The sequence below is a fragment of the Taurulus bubalis genome, assembly GCF_910589615.1.
Source record: "Taurulus bubalis genome assembly, chromosome: 3".
In the NCBI taxonomy this organism is placed as follows: Eukaryota; Metazoa; Chordata; class Actinopteri; order Perciformes; family Cottidae; genus Taurulus; species Taurulus bubalis.
In genome coordinates, this window is record NC_136591.1 from 39,682,365 (window position 1) to 39,709,262 (window position 26,898).

At 45.2% G+C, this 26,898-nt stretch overlaps 2 protein-coding genes across 2 annotated transcripts; one reads left to right on the top strand and one right to left on the bottom strand.

The window, feature by feature from the left end:
* Positions 1-7,095: 7,095 nt before the first annotated feature.
* On the bottom strand, positions 7,096-18,042 carry LOC306734485 (uncharacterized protein; the record flags this gene model as incomplete). Its single annotated transcript, XM_079215842.1, has 6 exons — positions 7,096-8,276; positions 8,465-8,576; positions 8,667-9,681; positions 9,897-10,998; positions 16,784-16,872; positions 17,975-18,042. 6 exons carry the CDS (start codon positions 18,040-18,042, stop codon positions 7,222-7,224), a joined length of 3,441 nt encoding a protein of 1,146 aa, XP_079071968.1. The 3' UTR covers positions 7,096-7,221.
* A 90-nt stretch (positions 18,043-18,132) lies between these two features.
* LOC306733992 (tripartite motif-containing protein 16-like) lies at positions 18,133-20,331 on the top strand. Its single transcript, XM_079215309.1, has one exon. The coding sequence runs from the start codon at positions 18,166-18,168 to the stop codon at positions 19,855-19,857; it is 1,692 nt and encodes a 563-aa protein (XP_079071435.1). The 5' UTR covers positions 18,133-18,165; the 3' UTR covers positions 19,858-20,331.
* Positions 20,332-26,898: the final 6,567 nt, after the last annotated feature.

Below are 26,898 nucleotides of genomic sequence, written 5' to 3' on the forward strand. Positions count from 1 at the left end.
CTTCATATTCAGTCACATGTGACGTTGAAGACCGTTCCATAAAAATAGGAAATTACACTTCCAAGTCAAATCCACACGCAAAGAAAAAAAAAGAACGCAGAATTGTAAAGAGAAGTTGATTTGTCCATATTGTTATAAATAAATGCTTTCTAAGACATTATGATTTGTTTTTGCCCTCATTGTAATTTTATTAAAAGTGTTACTTACTGTGTTAACAAAGCGAATACCTACAACTGTATTCAGGATGACAATAACTCTTCATGTGCGAACTGTATTTGTTTTATGTTTTGTCCTAACTTTTCCCGGTGGTCCTGAATGCAACACCCAAATGGGAAGTGCACTCTCAGTGAAGGAGGATCTCCACGGGGCGTCTGTCTGAGGATCCGGATCACGTTTCTGAAGTGTTCACGTCCACTCCGATGAGAAGGAAACATCCGTTCCGTGTGTTCCGGTGATGAATCCTCGCGTTTATCTGGTCGCCACTCTGCTGATTTGTTTTACTGATTACGCTCACATACTTTTACTGAAGGAACTTTTTACTGCAGCTTGAGCATTTTTTACAGTGTGGCATTAGTACTTTTACTGAAGTAAAGTATCTAAATACTTCTTCCAGATATGTAAAGGGTTAAAGTCTGAAAATGGGCCCAATGTATTTAAAAACCTTCCATCAAAACACGTCCTTTATTTAGAAGCAGAGTTACGTAACAGGTCAGACTTGAACCCTCAATCACTCAGAAATCTCTGAAGTGAAGCGTGATGTGAGTTTGTGTCACACTTTGGTTTTAAATATGCAGTGTTGGAATCTAGTTTACGCCTACCAGAGGGGAGGAGTTGGAACAGCTTGTGTCCAGGGTGTGAGAGGTCTGCAGTGATCTTTCCAGCCCGCTTCCTGTCTCAGGAGGTGTACAAGTCCAGGATGGAGGGCAGGCTGCAACCAATAGTTCTCTCTGCAGACTTGACTATCCGCTGTAGTCTGTCTCTGTCCTGTCTGGTGGCCGATCCAAACCACACAGTGATGGAAGAGCAGAGGACAGACTGGATGATGGAGTAAAACAGGATCAGCAGGTTGAACTTCCTGAGCTGGCACAGGAAGTACAGCCTCTGCTGGGCCTTTTTCCGGATGGTGTTGATGTTGGCGGTCCACTTCAAGTCCCGGGAGATTGTGGATCCCAGAACCTGAAGGACTCCACTGCAGACACAGGGCTGTTGTGTATGGTGAGGGGGGGGGGGGGGGGGTGTAGTGGGGGGCAAGGAGGGTAAGGAGCTCAGACATCAGGAGGAACCACCTTGGAGATAGGGTAAGGAGCTCGGACATCAGGAGGAACCTTGGAGATAGGGCAAGGAGCTCCGACATCAGGAGGAACCACCTTGGAGATAGGGCAAGGAGCTCGGACATCAGGAGGAACCTTGGAGATAGGGCAAGGAGCTCCGACATCAGGAGGAACCACCTTGGAGATAGGGCAAGGAGCTCGGACATCAGGAGGAACCTTGGAGATAGGGTAAGGAGCTCGTACATCAGGAGGAACCTTGGAGATAGGGCAAGGAGCTCGGACATCAGGAGGAACCTTGGAGATAGGGCAAGGAGCTCGGACATCAGGAGGAACCTTGGAGATAGGATAAGGAGCTCGGACATCAGGAGGAACCTTGGAGATAGGATAAGGAGCTCGGACATCAGGAGGAACCTTGGAGATAGGGTAAGGAGCTCGGACATCAGGAGGAACCTTGGAGATAGGGGAAGGAGCTCGGACATCAGGAGGAACCTTGGAGATAGGGTAAGGAGCTCGGACATCAGGAGGAACCTTGGAGATAGGGTAAGGAGCCCGTACATCAGGAGGGAACTTGGAGTTGAGGCGCTGCTCCTTCGTGTCGAAAGGAATCAGCTGAGGTGGTTCGGGCATCTAGTCAGGATGCCTCCTGGACACCTCCCATTAGAGGTTTTCCCAGGCAGGTCAACTGGTAGGAGAGCCCGGGGAAGACCAAGGACACGCTGGAGGGATTATATCTCCTAGCTTGTCTGGGAACGCCTCGGGATTCCCCAGAAGGAGCTGGAAAATGTTGCGGGTGAGAGGGAAGCTTGGGTCGGCCTGCTGGGCCTGCTGCCACCGCGACCCGACCCCAGATAAGCGGATGAAAATGAATGGATGGATCATTTTTATTTTGATAACAAATGAAAAAGGGGTCTCACAGACTCGAACACCATACAAGGGTTAACGCACTTGTGTTCCCACAGGTATTCCTTTGGGAACATAAATATTTAGTATAGCCAAAGCAAAAGTTGGTGGTTTTCATCAACGTGAACTGCCTTCTAGCTCTGAATGTCCTCTTGATGTCACTCACCTGCACTGAACTCAATACAGCCAGCATCGTTGGCAGTGAAAGCAAATTAATACTTCCACAAATTAAACTCTATTTTCCTCCATGACTTTTCTTTTTTTAATTCATCCATTGATAGTTTAGCGAGGGCGGGGCTATGCAAATCACGAGTAGCCACCTGCAGGGAAAGGGGCTTGACAGCGACGTGACAGGATGTGATGCACATTTTAGTTAAAGAAATATTTAAACATTTATTTTTACTTAATATCAAGTCTTGTGCTTGGTTTTAAATTATGCTTAAAGTACAACTGCAAAAATCACATACAACACACACACACACACACACATGTGTCCGGACATGACTCGGGTTATAAGAGAACATTTATGGGAACAGGGAGCGGCCCCATACTACACAGTGCGTAGCCAGCCTGAATAGAAGTTTAATGAGAGGGTTCACTGGTTAAAAGGACACAGGATGTAGATAGTCACAGTGACCTTGTGCTGTTCCAGTATTGACCAGAGAGAGCTGTCGATGCCCAAAGACCAAGGACCGGGAGGCTTATTCTTCTCAACTTGATTGTGTATTGACAACAGTTCACTATCCAAAGAGTGGCATAAATCCTGAAATCATTAGAAATGTGAAAGAGTGCTAGTCTTCACCAGAACTTTATCAGAACATATAAGACATGAAAAGGATGAATTTATCTTCTTTTTTTTACCCGTGTCGTGTGTGTGTGTGTGTGTGTGTGTGTGTGTGTGTGTGTGTGTGTGTGTGTGTGTGTGTTTATCACCTGTGCCTACTGGAAAGTCTTTTTAACCGTGATGTATGTCATACAGCGACTCTCTCCATAGCGGACTCATCCACGTTCGGCACAATTCGTACGAGGAATTTTGTAAATAAATCCCAAGGAGCACCTGTGAGAACACAAGTGCTTCAATGACCAAGTTTCTTGAGTTTGCTTGGGTTTTAGTTCAATGCTATTTTGCTCACGGTACTCACGGGAACTGCAACGGTAAGGTCGTGCTGTCACAGTGTTGATGATGCCCACCAACAGCAGGACAGCAGTGACCACAGATGGACGCATGACTCAGACCTACTTTGATTGTAGAAAAACATAAATGCTTAAGGTGAAGATAACATATTTACTGGATTATATCATTGAAATGTATAAGTGTAAGGTACAACAGTAATTCTCCCCATCAGAACACAGAGTTGCTGGTTTCCCGCTGCCTCTATCCGTTAATAATAACAGTGACAAACTAAGTGACTGATGGAGGCAGCGTCAGACCAGCAGCTCCTGTATTCTGTAAAGTGTACTCACCACAGATGTGTTCTGGTTTCTGCTGCTCGTCTGTCTGACTGTCAGGTGGATCTTCTTCTCTCTTATACTCAACTCTCATGCCCTGTGTATGTTCTGCCAATGTGCCCAAATGGATCATTACCATGTGATTATCAGAACAAACAGTAATAAAGTATTCCCATGTCTCTGAGAGACAGACTCTTGTTTAAGGCGTGAGAACAACATTCAGCTGAAACTCTCTTCAGCTGAGTTGAGGTTCTGTTGTATCCCCAGTGACTGATGTCAAAATATCCAAACTGTCACTTTCAGTGTGTTTTCAGCAACAACATTCTCTGATTACACTGGTAGCATAAAATAAATAAGTAATGTAAATGCGTTTGTTTAGTTTCTTTGCTTGTTTGCTTATTTATTTCAGACCTAATTCAGTCTAAACTCAGCTCAGCCCAGTTTGGGTCTTTTCCAACTCCCTGACCCAGAAGTGACCCTTTTTTGTTTTAATAATTATATATATATTTTGCTTTTTGCTCCCAATCTGCAGCTGGGATGGAGTTTGAGCAAATAAAGACTGGTTCAACAAGACAGAGTAAAATGAGCGGGAAAGTGAGAGCAGACAGGTGTAAGTACTTGAGTTTACTAACAGTGTTGCTGTCACGGTTCAGCGCCACGCTGTTCTTTAAGTTATTTTCATCCTGTCTGCCTGTCTGTATACTAACTGTCCTGTCATTCCAGATCCTGCCACTCACACCTGATTACCACTCATCACCGTCACCTGGCCTCACGGCCATCTCACCTGCAGCCCGTTCCCTCATTAGCTCACTATTTAGGTCCCTCACTTGCATGTGTCCTCTGCCAGATCGTCTTGTGTTCTTGAACCTAGCTCTCCAGCATTCCTTGTGTGTAACCTGTAGTTACCTGTTAAGTAAAAGAGTCATATTCTGTACCTCTGCCTTCCTGAGTTGTGCTTTTGGGTCCTTGGGTTATCGGGCCGTTACATTACGATCTGGCCAATTATGGACCCAGCACAACCTTCTGCAGCAAGCCGGTTCGAGAGGATCGAGAATAGTGATGGGACGATGATACCTCAAGGAGTGTATTGACACACTAAACAAACTGTGTCGGCACTGTACTGATACTGTGTTGGTCACCCAATAGTGACCCCTGCAGTAGTTATAAAATCATTGCAGGTAAAGAAAGTCCTTGTTCGTGTAAATGCTAAAACTGAGTTGGTATGTAAAATATAGCAAATTAGAGTAAAAATTCAGAGTTACAATTTTGTAACTTATGTGCACATTTGTCAACTTAACTGTTAAATCATATGAAATAAAAGACCAAAAAGTGATCAGTTCATGAATTTTTATTGAGAAACAAAAGTTTTTCGAGTGTCTTTGCTCCAAGGCGATTTCTCCTCTTACACACCAGCTCCCCAGCCTTGGAAAATACTCTTTCGCATGGTACAGACGATGATGGTGAGCAGAGAGTTTTAAGTGCAAGTTGATGAAGATGTGGGTATATGTTCTGGTTCCATTTCCAATATTGCAAAGGATCTTGGTTTCTGGGTGTGTTTGTTTCTGCCAGGTAGCGTTGGACTTCAATAATGGAGTCAGCTGTTGCGTTCCTCGTCTTCTGGGTCTCTGCAACCTCCATATCTAAAGTCTTCCAGAGATTGTGCCCTAAAAAAATAGTTAATCATTACTTCATTATCACATGATGAATCATATCACAAAGTGCCACAAAAATGTATTTTCATACCTGAACTGGGTTCTGACCCATGTGAAGAGCTAGGCTCTTCTTCTCTTGGGTCAGGCTCTTGGCTCCTCATTTCTTCTGCACATTCTGACTGCAGTCTCTTCACCGCTTCACTTGCCTTTTGCTGACTAACAAATCCATTCTTTTTAAATCTGGGATCTAACAGAGTTGCCAGAGTCATCACACTGAGAGATTCTATGCCGCAAATAGCGTCAGTTAGCCGCTTCCTCAGGTTTTCAGCCAGTTGCTGAGCAGCTGTTTGTGTCACTGTTGTGGCCTGACGTTGAAGCTCAATGTGGAGCATTATCTCATCATGGGAATGACCTTTGACCCAGAGACCCTTTTTTCCTCAGACAGTTCTCTTGTAGCTTGGTCAAAAGGAACAAGAACCCTGAGCATCTCTTCAATGATCTGACATTCTTCTGGAGTCAGTGGAGTGATGTCAGGTTTTAATGAGGCCAGTGACACCCAGACTGCCTCCTTCTGCTCAGTCATTCTTTCAAACATTTGGTAGGTACTGTTCCATCGTGTTGGCACCTCGTTTATTCATTTATGGCCCGGTGTTCCCAGCTGTTGCTGTATTTGAGTGAGCTTCTCTTTAGCAGTCACGCTCGATCGAAAGTATGTCACAATGTGTCGTGTTTTGTTGCGTATTTCAGTTATTGTTGGGATTTGATCGCATGATTTTCTCACAATTAAATTCAGGGAATGGGCTATACAAATGGTATGCCGTATTTGCAGCATTCGAGCACATGCAGTCATGTTTGCTGCTGCATCAGTGACAAGACACCTGACCTTTCCTGCTATGCCCCACTCCTCCATGAGGCTCCTTTTAACCGTGGCAATGTTTTCTGCAGTGTGTTTCTGAGGAAAATGCTGCACTGCCAAGACTGATGAATGGAGTTCATGGCTTTCTTTGTCCACATAGTGGCCAGTAACAGCTAGATATGCCTCCATATTCATGGACGTCCACATATCAGCTGTTAAAGTAACAGCAACAGCACTCTGGAGGTCCTTTTTGGTTTTCTCCTTTTCCTCCTCATATCTCTGGCTCACCAAGTCCTTGATGGTCTGAAAATAACCATACAAATACTGTTACACCACTAAAATATAGTTATATAGTTAGTACAAACATATAATTAAAATTCTTAAACATACCTTCCTGCTGGGTCGAGCATGCGAGGGTACAATAAGCTTCAGGAGCTCCCTGAATCCCTCATTTTCAACAAAGCTGAGTGGCTGACAGTCTTTGATGATCATATTGACCACTGCCTCATCCACTGCTTGCTTGTTAGGAACTGCAAGCCAAAAGGAACTATTTTGTCAAAAGCTTAATAAAAGGACTGTAATTCTTACAAACAATATCAAATAGACATAAGACGACATGGTGGTGTAGTGGTTAGCACTGTTGCCTCACAGCAAGAGGCCAGCCGCGTATAGCCATAGAGGACTTTCCAGACGGTACACAAAGTCAGCGGTTTGACTCCCACCTCACCCAAATAAATTGTCAGCTCCAGAATGTGAGCAGAACACAAAACAAATAATCAAGCTTTTATCATTTATTGTGATGTAATTATGCAAATAAGATATTAATCTCCAAAGATCATGCTGCAGATGTACTTATAAGGCACAACAGATGTTTATTTTACACATCTGTGCACGTGTGCAGCTGATCATATCTAAATGTTTGATTATTTAATGTTCTGTGCATTGAAGACAGTCAAAGTGATGATTTCAAGATATTTTATTGTAAAACACAGCTGAATTCTAAAATGCACAGTCTCACAACACAGTCTCAGTACTTGTATGTACAATGACAAAGAATCTGAATGTGAACAACACAGTCTGTGCAGTAATGATGTCACTTCTTCTTCTCTCTGATCCACCTGTCCCTCTCAGCCTCATAGAAAGCAGATGCTGTGAAGTCCTTCCAGGTCATCTCCTCCACCATGCCCTGGTCCTGGTACAGGGAGAACACTCTGGAGGGGCAGTAGATGTACTTCCCCTTCTCCCCAGGGAAGCTGCTGTGTATGTGAGGGCTGCTGGGGCCCTGCTTCAGCGGCCGGTGGCAGAACCGGCACAGGCGACCTGTCGGCAGCTCCACCGCTGACGTCCTCTTCTTCCTCTCCTCTGACACCTTCCTCCACTCGGCCCCCCTCTGCTTTGAGGCCTCCAGCTCCCGCTCAAAGAAAGGAGACGCTGCAAAGTTCTCAAAGGACATACGGGGGTCTTTGAGGCCTTCGCCTGCGTAGGCCTCAAAGACCTTGGTGGAGCAGTAGAAATACTTTACAGTTTTAGATTGATAGAAGAAATGAACAGAGGAACCATCAGCAAGATAACGCGACTTTGGCTGACCGCAGGCTAAACAGTTCCTCGTCATCTTCTTCTTCTTCTCCTGCTGTTGTTGCTGTTGCTGCTGCTGCTTCTCTAGGATCTCCGTCACCAGCTTCTCCACTGCATCCCGGCTCAGTGACTCCTCCTGGGGAGCAGCCACAGGTGGAGGGTTGAGGGTGGCAGCAGGCAGGGTTGTGACCGGCACACTGACCGTCTGGCTGCCGGAGGTCAAACTCTGCCACAGCTGCTGAGTCTCCAGCACCTTCTCTGGGCTGGTGTTGAGAGAGGAGCTGGTGTTTTTTTTTTTTTTGGCCAGATGCTTCACATATCTGGAGATATGTTGGCATGTGGTGGGGTGGATTAAAGTGTTTGGGTCAGTGCACGACCTCTGGACCATGGCAGCGTAGTCATCATCCACCTGCTTCAGCATGCGTGGAGCTCCGTGGTGCTTAATCAGAAGCTCGTTGATGGCAGCTCTCATGGCTCCTGTCCACCGGCTGTGGTCCAGGACTTGGACGATGCCGCCGGTTTTGATGGATCCGGTGCGAGTGGCTCGAGGAGAGGAGGATACGGGCAGCGGTGCTGTAAATAAATACAATGTTTAAAGCACATGTTTATTATAATGTCTATTGTTAGAATACAATTATATGGCGATATGTTTTTTATATGTTCATGATTATTGTTAATAAACAACATATTAAGACGATTGTCTTGATATTATGTCCGCTGCTGGTTCTAACTGTCTATATGAGAGGTCATCTGAAAGCTACCTGTGGCAGACGACGACATCAAGGGCGGCTGGAACTTGGCCTCAGACCCCTGCTGGAAAGACAGGATGCGCACAGCTGCAAGTGGAGGCTCCTTGACAGTGAGACTGGTCTCCTGAAATAAAGCATCACATGGAGATGACAATAGTTATTGACAATCTGATAATAGTTATTGATAATTGACCGGGGGATTCATCTGGATTACCTGACAGCCTGTGGCATCTGCAGCTTGAGGGAAATTATCCGTCTCCATGGCGACAGCAGCTGCCATGTTTGGCTGTGACTTGTGCTTCTCCCAGTCCAGAGGAACAGGACGACAGCCGGGCTCCACATAGTCAAGTCCAAACCTTTCCCCTGTGTCTCTGTCGGTGATCTGCAGAGCTGGATATTTTGCCTTTGCCGTCACCTTCGAAGACAAAATGTTGAGCTCTGCTATCAACGCGGGGTCGAACACACCAGGCAGCTTCAGGTCCACCAGCCTCTGGAAGTTCCAGCGCACCACTCCCGTCATGGCCTGGGCCTGAAATAGTTCGCAGGACACCCGGTTCCCAGTCACCCACTGGGCTTGGTGGGAGTGGAAGCCCTCCTGCTGAGAGGTGCCTCTCACAGGGATCCAGATGGGTACAGCAGCTCCCTCGCCCTTTGTGTGATTTAACTGCAAGGTGCCACCAAACCTATAGAGGGTTCCCTCCCCCACCTCCCCCGGGTCGCTCAGGCAGCCTCTCAGGATGTGCACACGCTGAATCCTCCACATGTTCAGCATGGAGGACTTGAAGAGGAGCAGATCGTTGGCATCTTTTGCGAGGTGGAAGTGATGCAGGACGTCTTCTACCCTCTGCAGCAGCTCTCTGGGCTGTGGCACCTTTGTCCTGCAGTGCTCTCTGGTGTGCTGCTTGGTGGGATTAGCAGGAGAGATACCACAGAAGGTGTACGCCTCCCTGAGCCTCTGGAGATCTCCCTGGTCCACAACAAGGAAGGCTGCAGAGAGGAACTGGCAAAAAGAGCTGTAGAGCGAGTGATGCTCTGAGACACACTCTCTGGTTAAGCGCCGCATGCAGTGAAACAAATCCAACTTGATGGTGATGTCAGTGTTGAATTTGGTCCTTGAGGCGCTGTTGTTAGCCAGGTTTCCAGACGTGGCCTCTGAGGTCCTCCAGCAGTCCCATGAAAGCTGCTCCTGAGCTCCTGGGTGCAGGACCCTGAAGGCAGCACAGCAGTCCCTAAAACATGGGAAATAAATTCACAGCCTAAGTACAAACTCAGCCTCAATATGTTTTACAGTATAAAATAATCAACCTGAAGTTTTCCATGTTTATATCTTTTCAGTCAGAAAACACTTTAAACTGAATAAAAAAATAAAAAAGACAACAAAACTATATAACGTCCAAGTCAAAAACAAAAAATGAAGTTTTCAATCTAAACTGGTTCTTCATACCTGTCCACCCACTGGTAGCCGGCCTTCTCCACTCCAGCTGCAGTGTAGCGCTGAGACAGACCCTCATACATGGGATGAAGGGACCGGTCGCACTCTGACTGCAGCATCACCCAGCTCAGGATCATCCAGTTCTCGTTCATGATGGCGTATGAAGACACGGTGCCGGACGACAGCACCACCTTCCTCGCCACCTTGCGGGTGTGGTCGGACCTCAGTGTCTGTCCGAAGGTGCCCTGTAGCAGCAGAGTGAGGTGCTGATGCTGCCGCCGGTACTCACGAACCAGACAATGCACCAGGTAGTGTGAAGATATGGACACTCCACACCAGCCGTCAGCGTCAGAGTATCCACCGAATGGCTCTGGAGCGTCGGCCTGTCTGAGGAGCCCGGTGATGGTTCTCTGGCCGTAGACTCCGGCCTCAGCGTCCCTGACGTTCTGCACACTCAGCAGGTAGGCCAGGTGAGCCCTCTCATATTTCAGATGCAGCGTCTCTGTCAGCTGCTCGGACATGTCTTCTGGTGATCTGCCGCTGCGCCTCATCTCGTCCATCACTGACTTGCAGACGGCCTTTTTGTGCGTCAGGAACGCCGGCACCATGTTGCGGAAGCGCTGCGGGAGCTTCTCCAGCCACTGAGGCTTGTCCGCATGCCAGTACTTCTCACACCCCCTGCAGGTGAGCCGGGAGGCTAAAATGTAGTACTGACAGCCGGTGCCAATAATGACCCTCGGCCTTCCAATGCCGGACGATGCTACGTGAGGGTTGGGACAACCGTAAAGACAAGGCAGGTCGTAATTGTTCCTCGCCCTCTCCATGAGCGCGTGCTCCGGCTTCCAGATGAAAAAAGGGTGAAGCTGAAAGTACTTTGGTGACGGCAGCTCGGAGACGGCGTCTATGAGCTCGGGTTGAGGTGGATGACGCCACAGGGACAGCATGTTCATTAGGTGACGTACTGGACGTGAACCCGGCCACAGCCCCAACGCCTCTAGCTCCGCCTTCATCCACAGCCTCTGCTGCTGAGAGCACTTCCACTGAGCAACGTCATGATCATGAGCAGGGACGGAGGATGCAAGCTGGTGTGGAGCATCGACAGAGACGGCAGGAGCTGCACATGGAAGAAATGTAAAACCAAATACAACATTACATGTACAATAAGAGAATATACACTGAAGTGCTGGATGGTCTGGAATTCCCTGTTTGTGAAGGCAGAGAAGTGCGAGTTTCACGCCTCTTCTGTCTCCTTTCTGGGCTACATCGTGGGACAGGGGATCGTGCAGATGGACCCTGCCAAGGTGTCAGCGGTGACGTCCTGGCCCATCCCTGACTCGCGTAAGCAGCTGCAACGATTCCTGGGATTCGCCAATTTCTATCGGCGGTTTATCCGCAGCTATAGCACCGTGGCTGCCCCACTCACGGCACTTACCTCATCTAGAGTGCAGTTTCGGTGGTCACCTTCGGCTGAGGAGGCCTTCCAGAACCTGAAGGCCCGGTTTACGTCGGCTCCCATCCTGCAAGTCCCCGACCCAGAGAGACAGTTTGTGGTGGAGGTGGACGCCTCCGATGTAGGGGTGGGGGCCATCCTGTCCCAGCGGTCTGCCAGCGACCAGAAGCTCCACCCGTGCGCCTTCTTTTCCAGGCGGCTCTCACCGGCAGAGAGCAACTATGACGTGGGGAACCGAGAGCTGCTTGCCGTTAAGCTGGCCCTTGAGGAGTGGCGTCACTGGCTTGAGGGGACCAGTCTGCCATTTCTGTGTTGGACTGATCACAAGAACCTTGAGTACATTCAGTCCGCTAGGAGACTGAACTCTCGGCAAGCCAGATGGTCTCTGTTTTTTACCCGGTTTAACGTTTCCCTCTGTTACCGGCCCGGAACCCGTAACGTCAAGCCGGACGCCCTGTCACGTCAGTTTGTGGACAAGGGGGATTCCACCCCTTGCACTGACAAGATCCTGTCTGCCCCTGTTCTGGTTGCCTCTATCACCTGGGAGGTAGAGGAGCGAGTCAAGGCTGCCCTGGAGGCCCAGCCCGGGCCGAGCTCCTGTCTCCCTGACCGCCTGTTCGTTCCCCAGACCCTGAGGTCCGAGGTCCTCCAGTGGGCCCATAGCTCCAAGCTCACGTGCCATCCTGGGAGCCAGCGTACTAAGGATGCCTTGCAGCAGAGGTTCTGGTGGGCTACTCTGGAGAAGGATACCCGGGAATTTGTCAACGCCTGCCCTGTCTGCAACCGGCACAAACCTTCCCACCAGGCTCCCGCTGGTTTCCTGCAACCTCTGTCGGTGCCGCATCGGCCCTGGTCTCACATCTCCCTGGACTTTGTGACCAGTCTCCCGCCGTCCAACAAGCATACCACCATCCTAACGGTGGTAGATCGGTTCAGCAAGACGGCCCACTTTGTCCCCCTGCCCAAGCTCCCCTCGGCCAAGGAGACTGCTGAGCTGGTTCTGCTGCATGTCTTCCGGCTTCACGGGCTTCCCACGAATGTAGTCTCCGACCGGGGTCCTCAGTTCATGTCAGTCTTCTGGAGGGAGTTCTGCACGCTAATCGGGGCCACAGCCAGCCTGTCATCGGGATTCCACCCACAGTCTAATGGCCAGACGGAGCGCAAGAACCAGGAGATGGAGACAGCTCTACGGTGCTTGGTCTCCGAAACTCCAGCATCCTGGTCCCAGCAGCTCCTGTGGGTGGAGTATGCTCACAACACCTTGACCAGCTCTGCCACTGGAATGTCCCCGTTCCAGTGTGCCTACGGGTTTCAACCTCCATTGTTCTCGGCCTTGGAGAAGGAGGTTTCCTGCCCCTCGGTCCAGGCTTTCGTCCGCCGCTGCCACCGTACCTGGGCCAAGGCCAGAGTTGCGCTCCTCAGCTCAGCCAACCGGTACTCCGCAGCGGCCAACCGGCGCCGCTCCAAGGCCCCCACCTACCAGGTTGGTCAGAAGGTGTGGCTGTCGACCAGGGACCTACCCTTGCGAGTGGAGGCAAAGAAGTTGGCACCCAGGTTCATCGGATCATTCGAGGTCCTGAAGGTCATCAATCCTGCAGCGGTGAGGCTCAAGCTGCCCCGGGCCATGCGGGTCCATCCGTCATTCCACATCTCCAGAGTCAAGCCGGTTCGGGAGTGTCCACTGGTCCCTGCAGTACAGCCTCCACCGCCACCGCGGTTCATTGATGGAGGTCTTACCTACACGGTTCGTCGCTTACTTTGTTCCCGCCGTCGTGGGAGAGGGTTGCAATACCTGGTAGACTGGGAGGGCTACGGCCCAGAGGAGAGATGCTGGGTCCCGGCCCGACACATTCTGGATGCCCCTCTCATAAGAGAGTTTCACTGCAGCCACCCTGACCAGCCCTCCAAGGGGCCTGTGCCCACGGGGGCTACCCAGCCGAACTCTGCTCCCTCTCTTCCGTCGGCAGAGTCAGACATCGAGGAGGAGCCGTCCTCCGACCAGGACAATTCACCCGCCGATGAGGAGAGGGCGGAGATGTCGGAGGAGTATTAGGCCTCCCTCAGATCCTCTTCGCCAGCGTGGCGGTGGCTTTGGGACGTCAGGAGCCGTCCCTTAGAGGGGGGATTCTGTCACGGTTTAGCGCCACACTTTTCCTTAAGTTATTTTCATCCTGTCTGCCTGTCTGTATTCTAACTGTCCTGTCATTTCAGATCCTGCTGCACGCCCCCTTCATCAGTCACTCCCTCCTCGTCAGTCCTCATTTCTTGCACCTGGCCCATCCCTGTCTCGCCTGTTGCACATCCCCTCATTAGTCTTCACTACTTAGGTCCCCTCACTTGCACTTGTCCCCTGCCAGATTGTTTTGTGTTTTTGAACCTAGCTCTCCAGCATTCCTTGTGTGTAATCTGTAGTGACCTGTTAAGTAAAAGAATCGTATTCCGTACCTCCGCCTTCCTGAGTTGTGCTTTTGGGTCCTTGGATTATCGGGCCGTTACAAACGGAAACTTTGTATCCGTTATAGAACTTCTCGGCAGATATGACCCTATATAACGAGATAGTGAAAGAGGTCCGCGACGCAGAATTTTATTCGGTAATAATGGACACAACTCAAGACATTTCCAAAGTAGATCAACTCAGCCAGGCGCTATGTAACAATTTCAAAAGATGAAAATGACACTCCGTTAGAGGTCAAAACACATTAAAGCTTCATGGGTTTCCATGCAGTGCATGATCAAAGCGCATCTGGTTTGGAGAAAGACATAGTTGGCCTTTTAGAGAAGAAGGGTATTTCTGTCAATAAATGTCGAGGACAGGGATATGATGGTGCAGCCACAATGAGTGGGGCGTACTCCGGGCTACAAAAACGCATCTCAGACAGAGAACGTAGCGCCATCTATATTCACTGCGCTTCTCACAATTTAAACCTCGTCCTGAACGATGCATGCCAAAATGTAACAAAGGTAAAAGATTTCAATGATTCTGTGATTCTTCAAAGCAGGGCCTACACTTAAACGGCTATGCCCGACGCGTTGGGCATCCCGGCATGATGCTGTGCGCTCTCTCCGCTTTCGCTTTAAAGACGTGATGAAAGCACTGACGAAAATATGTCTATTGTCCAACAAAAAGGAAGAGTGTGCCGAGGCCGAGGGACTCAAACACAGCATGGAGAATTTCAAGTTTGTCCTCCAAACAGTTATACAGGGTAAACTTCTCGAAACTGTAAATGTTGTTTCACAGAGCCTCCAGAAACAGAATGTGGATGTTTTGCAGGCAAGCGAATATCTAGCCGGTGTATCGCAGAGCCTTGCTGCACTCAGAGGGGAGTTTCAAAGCCTTAAAGAAAGAGCCCAAGATCTTGCCCAGTCCTGGGGCATTCCTCCCACATTTCTTCAAAAACGCGCCAGGCGCACCAAGAGGCATTTCGATGAGTTATGCGAGGATGAGAGGCTGCTGGATCCCGAGGAACACTTTAAAGGGTCAGTGTTTTACCAGACTGTAGACATAGCCATTACACAGGTCACCCGTAGGTTCAGTGGAATGCAAGAGGTGGCAAGGAGGTTTGGGTTCCTACGCCCACGAGAACTCCTGTCAAAGTCAGACAATGATATGTACCAGTCAGCGAGTGCCCTTGCTGAGCAAGACTCTGACGACTTATCCGCGGACTTCCCAGACCAGGTGCTCGCCTTAAGACAGGCGTTAGAGTTCGCCATCAGGGAAATAAAAAATGGCTCAATTCATGATTTAGCGAACACGCTAATAATAAAACACAACTCCATACTATCAAGTGTGTCTGATGTAGCCACGGCCATCAAATTATTTCTGACAATACCCGTGACTGTCGCAAGCGCTGAAAGGTCATTTTCCAAGCTAGAACTGATCAAAACATATCTCAGAAGCTCCATGTCACAAGAGAGGCTGTCAGGTCTGGCCATCCTTAGCATAGAGAGTAAACGTGCGCGCAGTTTAGATGTAAAGAGCGTGGTTAAAGCCTTTGCACACAGATTTGCTAAAAGACGCGCACATGTGTATTCAAATGCAAACCTGTAGAAAGTAGCCTACCGGTGTATCGACTATATGTAGGCATATTTGTTATGTTGTTGTAACATATGTTCTGTTTGAGCTGTTCGATAGGCCCTAGCATATGTTTTTCAGTTGGAATACATTTGTTCTCTGTTTGAGCTGTTTTTTTCTGATTGAATGCATTTCCCTCAAAAGAAAAGCTTTGGTCCTGTTCGTTTATCTTTGGATAATGACCGCTGGACAATACATTATCCCTTACATATGGGGGGGGGGGGGGGGGGGGGTCTCTCAGGGTTATTCTGCAGGGGGGCCTCATGTGTTTCCGTTACGGCACTGACTGTATTTACGCTCATCCTCAGCAAGCAGTTAAGGTTTCGCCAACTCCTCGTTTCTCAGAATAGAACCAGAGTTGGTTTGTCGCTAAGTGAGGAGAACCGGTGAGAAACACGAAGAGGTTGGTGGTGAACCGCGTGCTTCTACTCAGACTGAAGCCTCCAGGCTGCTCGGGGTTTGCAGAGGGACGGCTAGCTACAGCGGCTAACGACTGAGCTTCCTTAGTGCAGAGCCGTGCTTCTAACCTCCAACATAGCAAAGAAACTACACTCATTACATGTACCCTTAAGGGAGGCGGAGGAACGGCTAAACATGTGACACACTAAAGCAGAGAGAGCAGGAGAGGTCGAGAGGGAAGCCATCGCTAGCTGCTAAGCTAAAGTACGGGAGCTCAACTACGTGTGAACCAGTGGCGGTGCGTCAATAGAGGGCGCTAGGGCGCCGCCCCTCTTAAAATTTTGCGAAAAAAAAAAGAAAAGAATTATTATATACCAAATAATTGAAATAAGAAATATACCGTGTTGACGCGCTAAATGTGTGTGGGAGAGCGTAAGCCCTTGTCAACAACCAGTTAAATGTGACCAAATATAATATATCGCGTTCATCATGTTTCCATAGGGACGCAGGACCTTTTATCTACTACAGTGAACATCAAGGCCACAGAAGGAAAAGCCTCGCGCTGCGTGTCGCTTCATCGTATCTTCCAGTTGTTTGGCGACTCGCTGCAGGCGACGTGAGCAAAGAAGATTTAAACAGAGACTCACGCGCTCGTTCATCCGACTCGACTGGGAGCGAAGATCTGAGAAGTCCATGGCCGTCTCAGGGAGAGGCACCATACCTGGAACACACACACACTCTAAATACTAAGTAAAGTGGCATTTTTATTTATTTTTTTCCTATTTCCTACGCCGACCCGAACGCACTATAACTTGACAGGAAAAAAAAGAAAAAAAAAAAAAGTAGAAAACAATAAAATGTATTTATCTAACACACACGCTGCAGATAGAGAAAACACACACACACACACACACACACACACACACACACACACACACACACACACACACACACACACACACACTCTTAGTTACTGACCGGGGTCTGAGAAGACGGCTTTGGCGTGGCAGGCCAGCAGCAGCAGCAGAATCAGGTTGAACACGGATCCGTGGAGAGTACACCACACGCTGCAGAATGAAAGCAAAGATCAGCTGGTTTAGTACATATACACACACACATATATATATATTTATTTATTTATTTATGTACTAAACCAGCTGATCAAACCGACAGAAGTGACTAACTACAGCGGGAAAGCAGATTTTCTTGCTTCCTTTTTTGCATTCGTGGTTCTTTCTTATTGTCTATTTTATTGTTTGTATTCTATTATTATTATTTATGTTTTAATATCAGTGTAAACATTGACTGTGTGTGTGTATGTGAGTGTGTTCAGCTCGAGTTATGTGCTTCATATTGGAATAAAAAGCAGAAGTTTAGACGAATCTAAACTGACAGGAGTCACTAATTTGTTAATATTTTTGATAAACAGGCTGTTACTAACACTTAAACTACTAAAAATAAATATTTTTTAAATATGCATCAAAACTATGACAAGTATTTGATAAATTAAGATAGTAATATTATCATCATTAATATTAAAAAAATATAATAATTACGATTATTATTATTTGTAATAATTTAGCCACCTGTTTATTCTTAAACAATGTATTGTATTTAATTATCTTATACTATATATTCATGTACATTCTTAGTCTTTAAGAATTATGATTAACCAAAGTTGTAAAATATATGTAGTGGAGTAAAAAAGTACAATAGAGTATCTGAAATGTACTGAGTAGAAGTATGAAGTAGCAAAGTGAGCAAGTAAAAAATACCTCGAGTATGTACTTAGTCCAGTACCTGATAGTTAGTGGAGATGAAGACAGTACAACATAAAGTACACCTGATACTGTGACGTATGTGACCGGTAGTAGACCGAAGAAGAAACACACACACACACACACACACACACACACACACACACACACACACACACACACACACACACACACACACACTAGCAATGCTGTGAAAGCTATAATTCTGCTGGGTTCTTCAAATAGGAATAAAACTGCACACATACAAATTGAAGCTTGAAATACTGGTTTATCACTCGCAGAAGTATTTTTTTTAAAGAGTAAAACAAAGTTCACATTCACAGCGCCGCTCCTCTTCCTGGAATGAACCACAGCTTGATAAGCCCTCCCTCTTCCTCCTGCTCTCTAACACAGCCGCTGGACTCTGTCCTCTTCCCTCCCCTTCAGATCTACAGCTTTACAGATGGGTGTAACCAACATGGTGTGAAGCAATAGAGCTGACGCGCCCCGTTCACTGAACATCACGTGTTGTTCAGATCAAGTCAAAGCAGAGTCGTTTCTCAGGAAGTGAAACTCAGACAGTCGTTGCTACTGAGAGCTGAAATGGCGCAGCAAGGAGTTCAGCTGGATCGGGAAAGCTTCTCTTGTTCCATCTGTCTGGATCTACTGAAGGATCCGGTGGCTATTCCCTGTGGACACAGCTACTGCATGAACTGTATTAAAAGCCACTGGGACGAAGAGGACGGTAAGAAACTCCACAGTTGCCCTCAGTGTAGGCAGAGCTTCACACCGAGGCCTGTCCTGCTGAAAAACACCATGCTGGCAGCTTTAGTGGAGGAGCTGAAGAAGACTGGACTCCAAGCTGCTGCTGCTGATCACTGCTATGCTGGACCTGAAGATGTGGGCTGTGATGTCTGCACTGGGAGGAGACGGAAGGCCTTCAAGTCCTGTCTGCAATGTGTGATCTCTTACTGTGAGAAACACCTCCAGCCTCATATTCAATCACCTGCCTATGAGAAGCACAAGCTGGTGGAGCCGTCCAAGAAGCTCCAGGAGAACATCTGCTCTCGTCACGACGAGGTGATGAAGATGTTCTGCCGTACTGATCAGCAGTTCATCTGTTACCTCTGCTCTGTGGATGACCATAAAGGCCACGACACAGTCTCAGCTGCAGCAGAAAGGACCGAGAGGCAGAGAGAGCTGGAGGGGAGTCGACTAAACATCCAGCAGAGAATCCAGGACAGAGAGAAGGACGTGAAGCTGCTCCATCAGGAGGTGGAGGCCGTCAATCTCTCAGCTGATGAAGCGGTGGAGGACAGCGAGAAGATCTTCACCCAGCTGATCCGTCTCCTGGAGAACAGAAGCTCCGATGTGAAGCAGCAGGTCAGATCCCAGCAGAAAAGGGAAGTGAGTCGAGTCAAAGAGCTTCAGGAGAAGCTGGAGCAGGAGATCGCTGAGCTGAAGAGGAAGGACGCTGAGCTGAAGCTGCTCTCACACACAGAGGATCACAACCAGTTCCTACACAACTACCCCTCACTGGCACCACTCAGTGAGTCTACAGACTCCACCGGCATCGACATCCGTCCTCTGAGATACTTTGAGGACGTGACGGCGGCTGTGTCAGAAGTCAGAGATAAACTACAGGACGTCCTGAGGGACGAGTGGACAAACGTCTCACTGGCAGGGACTGAAGTGGACGTTTTACTGTCACAAGCAGAGCCCAAGACCAGAGCTGGATTCTTAAGGTATTCACGTGACATCACTCTGGATCCAAACACAGCGAACACATATCTGTTATTATCTGAGGGGAACAGAAAAGCAACATTTATGAGTAAACATCAGTCTTATTCTAGTCACACAGACAGGTTCACTGGTTGGTGTCAGGTCCTGAGTAGAGAGAGTCTGACTGGACGTTGTTACTGGGAGGTGGAGTGGAGAGGAGGAGGAGTTTATGTATCAGTCTCATACAAGAATATCAGCAGAACAGGGAACAGTGATGAATGTGGGTTTGGATTCAATGACAAATCTTGGGCGTTACGTTGTGACAACAACGGTTTTGCATTCCGGTACAACAGCATCACAGCTCCCGTCTCTGGTCCTCCGTCCTCCAGAGTAGGAGTGTACCTGGATCACACAGCAGGTGTTCTGTCCTTCTACAGCGTCTCTGAAACCATGACTCTCCTCCACAGAGTCCAGACCTCATTCACTCAGCCTCTCTATGCTGGAGTTGGGATTTATGATGATGATGGAGCCACTGCTGAGTTCTGTCAACTCAAACAGACAGAAGTGATTTAAGGGACAGCAGGTTCAATTATGTGTTTTAATTCTTAAACTGATGTTATTGTTCGAGAGCTGATTTCTCTTCACCTGTCAATCAAACATTGTGGGCGGTGCTTTGACGTGTTCTCATTATTGTTGTGTAGATGTTTGAGCTCCTTCCTGTGTCTGTTTAGTCGTGGAGGCTCTCACTGCTCATGGTCATCTTTGTTGACCTGAACTCATATTTCTCTGCAGGAAAATGTAAACTTCTCTGATCTCTAAATGTTTGATGAATATTGTTGTTGATGTATTTGTTGTTGTGTCTCTTCCTCTGCATGGGTCTTAAAGAGAGAAAGCACCAGAGCTTCTTTATCCTAGATATTTTATTCTCACCACTTCCTGTAAAGTATTCTATCTTTATATGTGTGAGACTAAATGTTGTTGTTGTCTGAATCAACATACAAATGATGTACTATGTTGTATTATAAAATAAAGTATCATGATCATAATCAATAAGGAAGTCATTCACTATTATTTTACATAAGTGAGATTCAGGTGAAACTAATTTAACAGACTTTACTGATGGGATGTGAACAAACTGAAGGTTTACATCAGGGGTGTCAAACTCATTTTCACCCCGGGCCTCATCAGCATCATGGTCGTCCTCAAAGGGTTGTAACTGTAACACTGTAGACATTTAACTCCTCCCAGCATCATGTTAACTGTCTTTGTATCAGATTATTGTTTATTCAAGTGTACAAATATTGTACATGCATTTATATGAATGTAAAAATATATGGAAGCAAATTTCTCTGTTACTATGACAGAAGTCCATTTAATTTAGGGTTAAGAAACCCACATTACTAAATTATGATAAATATACAATTATAAAGATCAAACTTAAAACAGAAGAAAATAACAAAGACAAAGATCAAACGCACGTTGTTATTATATTAACTTTCTTTAAAGCTTTTTTGTCACAGTTGAGAAAGACATAACTGGTCCAACAAGTAATTGTGAGCAAATAAAGACATGCATGTGGTCTGGGGCAGTGGTTCAACTGGTCTGGGGCAGTGGTTCTACTGGTCTGGGGCAGTGGTTCAACTGGTCTGGGGCAGTGGTTCTACTGGTCTGGGGCAGTGGTTCAACTGGTCTGGGGCAGTGGTTCTACTGGTCTGGGGCAGTGGTTCAACTGGTCTGGGGCAGTGGTTCAACTGGTCTGGGGCAGTGGTTCTACTGGTCTGGGGCAAAGGTTGAACTGGTCTGGGGCAGTGGTTCAACTGGTCTGGGGCAGTGGTTCAACTGGTCTGGGGCAGTGGTTCTACTGGTCTGGGGCAGTGGTTCTACTGGTCTGGGGCAGTGGTTCTACTGGTCTGGGGCAGTGGTTCTACTGGTCTGGGGCAAAGGTTGAACTGGTCTGGGGCAGTGGTTGAACTGGTCTGGGGCAGTGGTTCAACTGGTCTGGGGCAGTGGTTCTACTGGTCTGGGGCAGTGGTTCCACTGGTCTGGGGCAGTGGTTCAACTGGTCTGGGGCAGTGGTTCTACTGGTCTGGCTGCAGGACCCACCTTGACCCCTTCATGACAAGCTGAGATCCAATGTAAGGAACATTTTCAACTTCTCAAATTAATTTAATGATGTGGTGCAGTTTAAACCTGAGAAAGTACACAATATCACAGTATGCCAACACACATCTTTTTTTAATAAACATTCCCTTTTGCACTCAATTAAAAACCAAAAAGTGCATCTTAAGGACATGAGGTAGTACAACACACATAATATTTGTATAACTTCAGCCTTTTTAACAGACTCAGTGTTTTCATGCACAACAGCCCTGTGTCTGCAGTGGAGTCCTTCAGGTTCTGGGATCCACAATCTCCCGGGACTTGAAGTGGACCGCCAACATCAACACCATCCAGAAAAAGGCCCAGCAGAGGCTGTACTTCCTGTGCCAGCTCAGGAAGTTCAACCTGCTGATCCTGTTTTACTCCATCATCCAGTCTGTCCTCTGCTCTTCCATCACTGTGTGGTTTGGATCGGCCACCAGACAGGACAGAGACAGACTACAGCGGATAGTCAAGTCTGCAGAGAGAACTATTGGTTGCAGCCTGCCCTCCATCCTGGACTTGTACACCTCCTGAGACAGGAAGCGGGCTGGAAAGATCACTGCAGACCTCTCACACCCTGGACACAAGCTGTTCCAACTCCTCCCCTCTGGTAGGCGTAAACTAGATTCCAACACTGCATATTTAAAACCAAAGTGTGACACAAACTCACATCACGCTTCACTTCAGAGATTTCTGAGTGATTGAGGGTTCAAGTCTGACCTGTTACGTAACTCTGCTTCTAAATAAAGGACGTGTTTTGATGGAAGGTTTTTAAATACATTGGGCCCATTTTCAGACTTTAACCCTTTACATATCTGGAAGAAGTATTTAGATACTTTACTTCAGTAAAAGTACTAATGCCACACTGTAAAAAATGCTCAAGCTGCAGTAAAAAGTTCCTTCAGTAAAAGTATGTGAGCGTAATCAGTAAAACAAATCAGCAGAGTGGCGACCAGATAAACGCGAGGATTCATCACCGGAACACACGGAACGGATGTTTCCTTCTCATCGGAGTGGACGTGAACACTTCAGAAACGTGATCCGGATCCTCAGACAGACGCCCCGTGGAGATCCTCCTTCACTGAGAGTGCACTTCCCATTTGGGTGTTGCATTCAGGACCACCGGGAAAAGTTAGGACAAAACATAAAACAAATACAGTTCGCACATGAAGAGTTATTGTCATCCTGAATACAGTTGTAGGTATTCGCTTTGTTAACACAGTAAGTAACACTTTTAATAAAATTACAATGAGGGCAAAAACAAATCATAATGTCTTAGAAAGCATTTATTTATAACAATATGGACAAATCAACTTCTCTTTACAATTCTGCGTTCTTTTTTTTTCTTTGCGTGTGGATTTGACTTGGAAGTGTAATTTCCTATTTTTATGGAACGGTCTTCAACGTCACATGTGACTGAATATGAAGGGTTGTCCCTGAGAGGTGGGGCAATCTCCAGGTCATGAACTTTCAAGTTTTTCATGTATACATTATCAATATACAGTATATTAGTATATATCTTCCACCTAATGCTGCTGTCTGGGTCGTGCGTTTGAGTCCTGTGTTTTTTCCCCTTTGGTTCACCAGTCATAACAGGGACTTAGTAAATAAACAGTAGTATTCAAAGTCTGTCTGAAAGTCTGTTGTGCCCCCTTGTGGTCGAACTGAGAACTCATGCTGAGGACAGGTGGGATGTTTAGCTCTTGTGTGGACACATACAACAGACATATATATATATATATATATATATATATATATATATATATATATATATATATATATATATATATATATATATTAATATATATATACACATTAAGTAATTGTTGGATTATATGTGTTCAGATAATGGACCTAATGAAGGAACAATTATGTGTTAAAGTGATCGTTTCAACTGGATGAAAGTCACATGATCAGGAATTGGTGCACGTTCATGATAAATGATCATCTGTGTAATCAATGCCCCAAAATTACTTTATAAGAACAAATGTTTTTATTCATGATTTGTCTTCTATGACAATGTTGGAGGAAAACAGTTTTCTGTTAAATGCATGCTGTCTTGAGGAGAGAAGACTTGAAATTGCAATTATTAAAGTTAACATGTTGTATTTTCTGACTCTGCTTCTTCTTGCAATAATGTCCTGATTGATGACTTTACAACAGCGTCCAGTAACAATCTTTCCAACATACACTTAATGAATGTATTGTTATATAATAAAACACAACACATTTAGTATCATTATTTTGACAACTTCTCTTAAACCTCTCATGTGTTATTTAAGAACTGCTCTGGGCCCTATTCTTCATACACTGAAAAAAATGATACTTTGGACTAACCTAAAAAAATTACTCTAATTTGTTACAAGTAAATTTATTAGTTTTTCTCAAATTATATTTTTGATTTGGTTGAAACTGGACATTTTGATTAAATATGAAGTAAAAAAATTACATTCATACAAATTAAAAGTTGTATTTAGTATAAAGACAATTATTTTACTTTGGTACAACTTAATTTTTTATTTTGGAAAAACCTCATATTTTCTATTACATGAAAGCAAAGATTTTACTTTACACAAAAGTATTTAAAACACTCTAATTTTGTTACACATACATTTATTAGTTTCTCTCAAATGATATATTTGATTTGGTTGAAACCTAAAATGTTGATTAAATATAAAGCAAAAAAATTACATTCATACAAATTAAAAGTTGTATTTAGTATAAAGACAATTATTTTACTTTGGTACAACTTAATTTTTTAATTTGGAAAAACCTCATATTTTCTATTACATGAAAGCAAAGATTTTACTTCACACAAAAGTATTTAAAACACTCTAACTTTGTTACACATTTGATTTGGTTGAAAGCTAAAATGTTGATTAAATATAAAGTTAAAAAATTACATTCACACAAAGTATAATAAGTAATTATAAAGACCATAAACCATGTTTGCTTGTTTTTCATTAAAACAACTTTATTTTTTAATTTGAAAAAAATAGTCTTATATAAAAATAACTATAACAAAAATATATAGACTTCAAAAGATCTACATACATCTTAACATGGACAATACAATTACAATATGGCTCCATTTAAACATGACAATTTAAACACCATTACAGTGGGTTTTTTACATCCGTCCTTTAACATGAGAGATGCAATAACAAAGAAGGGTAGCACTTTATAATACTATTTAGCATTAGTAAAGCATGAATAAACACTGAATTCATCATTTATAAAACATTATTCCAACATGAACATGAATACTCTTAGTAACTCATTCCTAAACACAGTTATAAATGTTTCATTCTTGATTAATAAGCTTGGGTTTTATACTTTATAAATGATGGATTCCCCATTTGTAAATTAAGTATTGTGTATCATTTACTAACACTTTACAAAGTATCTTATTAATCATATAAAAGTCCTGAATACTTCATTTACAAATGGGGAATCTATCATTCATAAAGTATGAAACCCAAGCTTAATGAAACATTTAGAACTGTGTTTATGAACGAGTTACTAATGAGTATTCATGTTGGAATAATGCTTTAGAAATGATGAATTCATTGTTTGTCATTGCTATACTAATGCTAAATAGTGTGCACTTATTATGAAGTGCTAACAAGGGATAAACCCTTTGTGCATAACAAAGGGTTAAACATGCACAACAATATTTAGAGTTTAAGACTCAGAGTGCACACTCGCCGGGTCATCTTTTTGGCTTCTATCTCCATGAAGATTTTTTGCAGAGCATCAAAAGTGTGTTTGAGTTCACCTGGATAGCTCAGGTTCAGAGCATAAATGAGCCCAAGCAACATGGCACATGCATGCGCTACTGATTGCAGACCATTAAGGACCTCCACACCATCGATCACAACTCCAATGTCGTGTGGCGGCTGGAGGCAATCCTCCTCCTCCTCCCTGAAGACAAACACTGCCATTTTGCACTTCTGAAGCTGGGACCAAGCGTCATCCTTCTGAACAACCTGATAAAAGACAAAACACTTATTAAAAAAGTTATTCTGATGAAACCAGTTTCTGATGTACCACAGCTCCGACCGCTGTGTCCTCGGCGGTGAACAATATATTTTGCTGCCTGTTAAGAGCGACAGCAGTTGTTACAGCTATGAAAAATTCATATCATACGGGAAATTAAAACCGGTATACCGCCCAGCCCTAATTTAATGTTTAAAGCAAAACTACTTACCAGATAGTCCTTGATAAGGTTGTCCCCATCTTCCCCAAGGTACACAATCAGGCACTTAAGCAGACACACTCTTTTTAGATTCACCTCAAAGCTCTAGGTGAAAGCACAAACACACAAAATTATAAAAATGCAAAATGATGCTGTCCAATTTGAACAATTCACGGTAGACGCAACACTATACAATGCATAAAATGGGCACTTGGAGTTACAGTAATAGTGATTTAGGGCGATTAAGGAATTTCCCCTGATTATCGACTCAATAGTGAAAATGCAGATTGTTTTTTTTTGTTGATATTTTGATATTGCTCAGAAGATCCAGATTTAAGTGCTATGTAAATAAACTATTTTAGGTACTAGTATTAGGTACATTGTTGGCTTTTTTGTTGCGCTAATTTTTTTTCCAACTCTCGATAATGAAAAAAATAAATTAAATAAAAATGAAATGTGCCACACTCACTTGACATGCGGTCGGATGGTCAATAGCAATATTGCACTTTTTGCAAGACCCTAATGTACACATACTCTGAGCAAACCATTTAAAAGATCTTTGAAACTAAAACGATTAAGGTAGTGCATCGGTGAACAGAAACAAAGCAAGTACATACGTGATCAAGAACTTTCAGTATGTTCTGGGTTTTCTCTCCGATAACTCCTCCCTTTTTTTTTGAAGATCTCCATCAGTCTGCCGTAGTGCTTGTCCAAGGCAGCGAGGAAGCGCGGTTGAAGTGGCACAGTTGTAATTCTTGTAAATTCAGCATTGATCTTTAAAAAAAAAAAGCACATGCAAATGGTATAAAACATTACGTGATGCATTGCAGATGTGGTGAGTTTTTTAGTAGGTTTCTTATAATAGAAGAAAATATTGTTTACTTTACAAGCCACCACTGAAAAAGTCACATACCTCATCCACTGAGAACAATGCAGGCCATCTCTCTTTCAACTCTTCCACTCCCAATTCCTTTTCCACAATTTCTTGTCTTCGCACTGAAAAAGTCTTGTCCATTTTCGACTTTATCACTGTACGATTGTTTCTCTTCTTCACCTCACTTAAAAGTGACAGTCTCTCATTTTCCAATTTGTCTGAGGTCTCTCCAGTAGGAATGTCAGGAATGTGGTTGGCCTCTCCTCTCTTAGGTTTCTTGACATTCTTTGCTGGCAATGCATCTCTTGGGGCTTTGGACTTGAATGAATTTACACGCAGTTCAGAACATCCGATGCCCTTCAGCTGAGTACGGTAGTTGCCCATTTTAGTTTTCAGGCGC

Excerpts from the sequence above, each read along its gene's own strand:
- LOC306733992 (XM_079215309.1), top strand. The coding sequence starts at position 18,166 with ATGGCGCAGCAAGGAGTTCAGCTGGATCGGGAAAGCTTCTCTTGTTCC.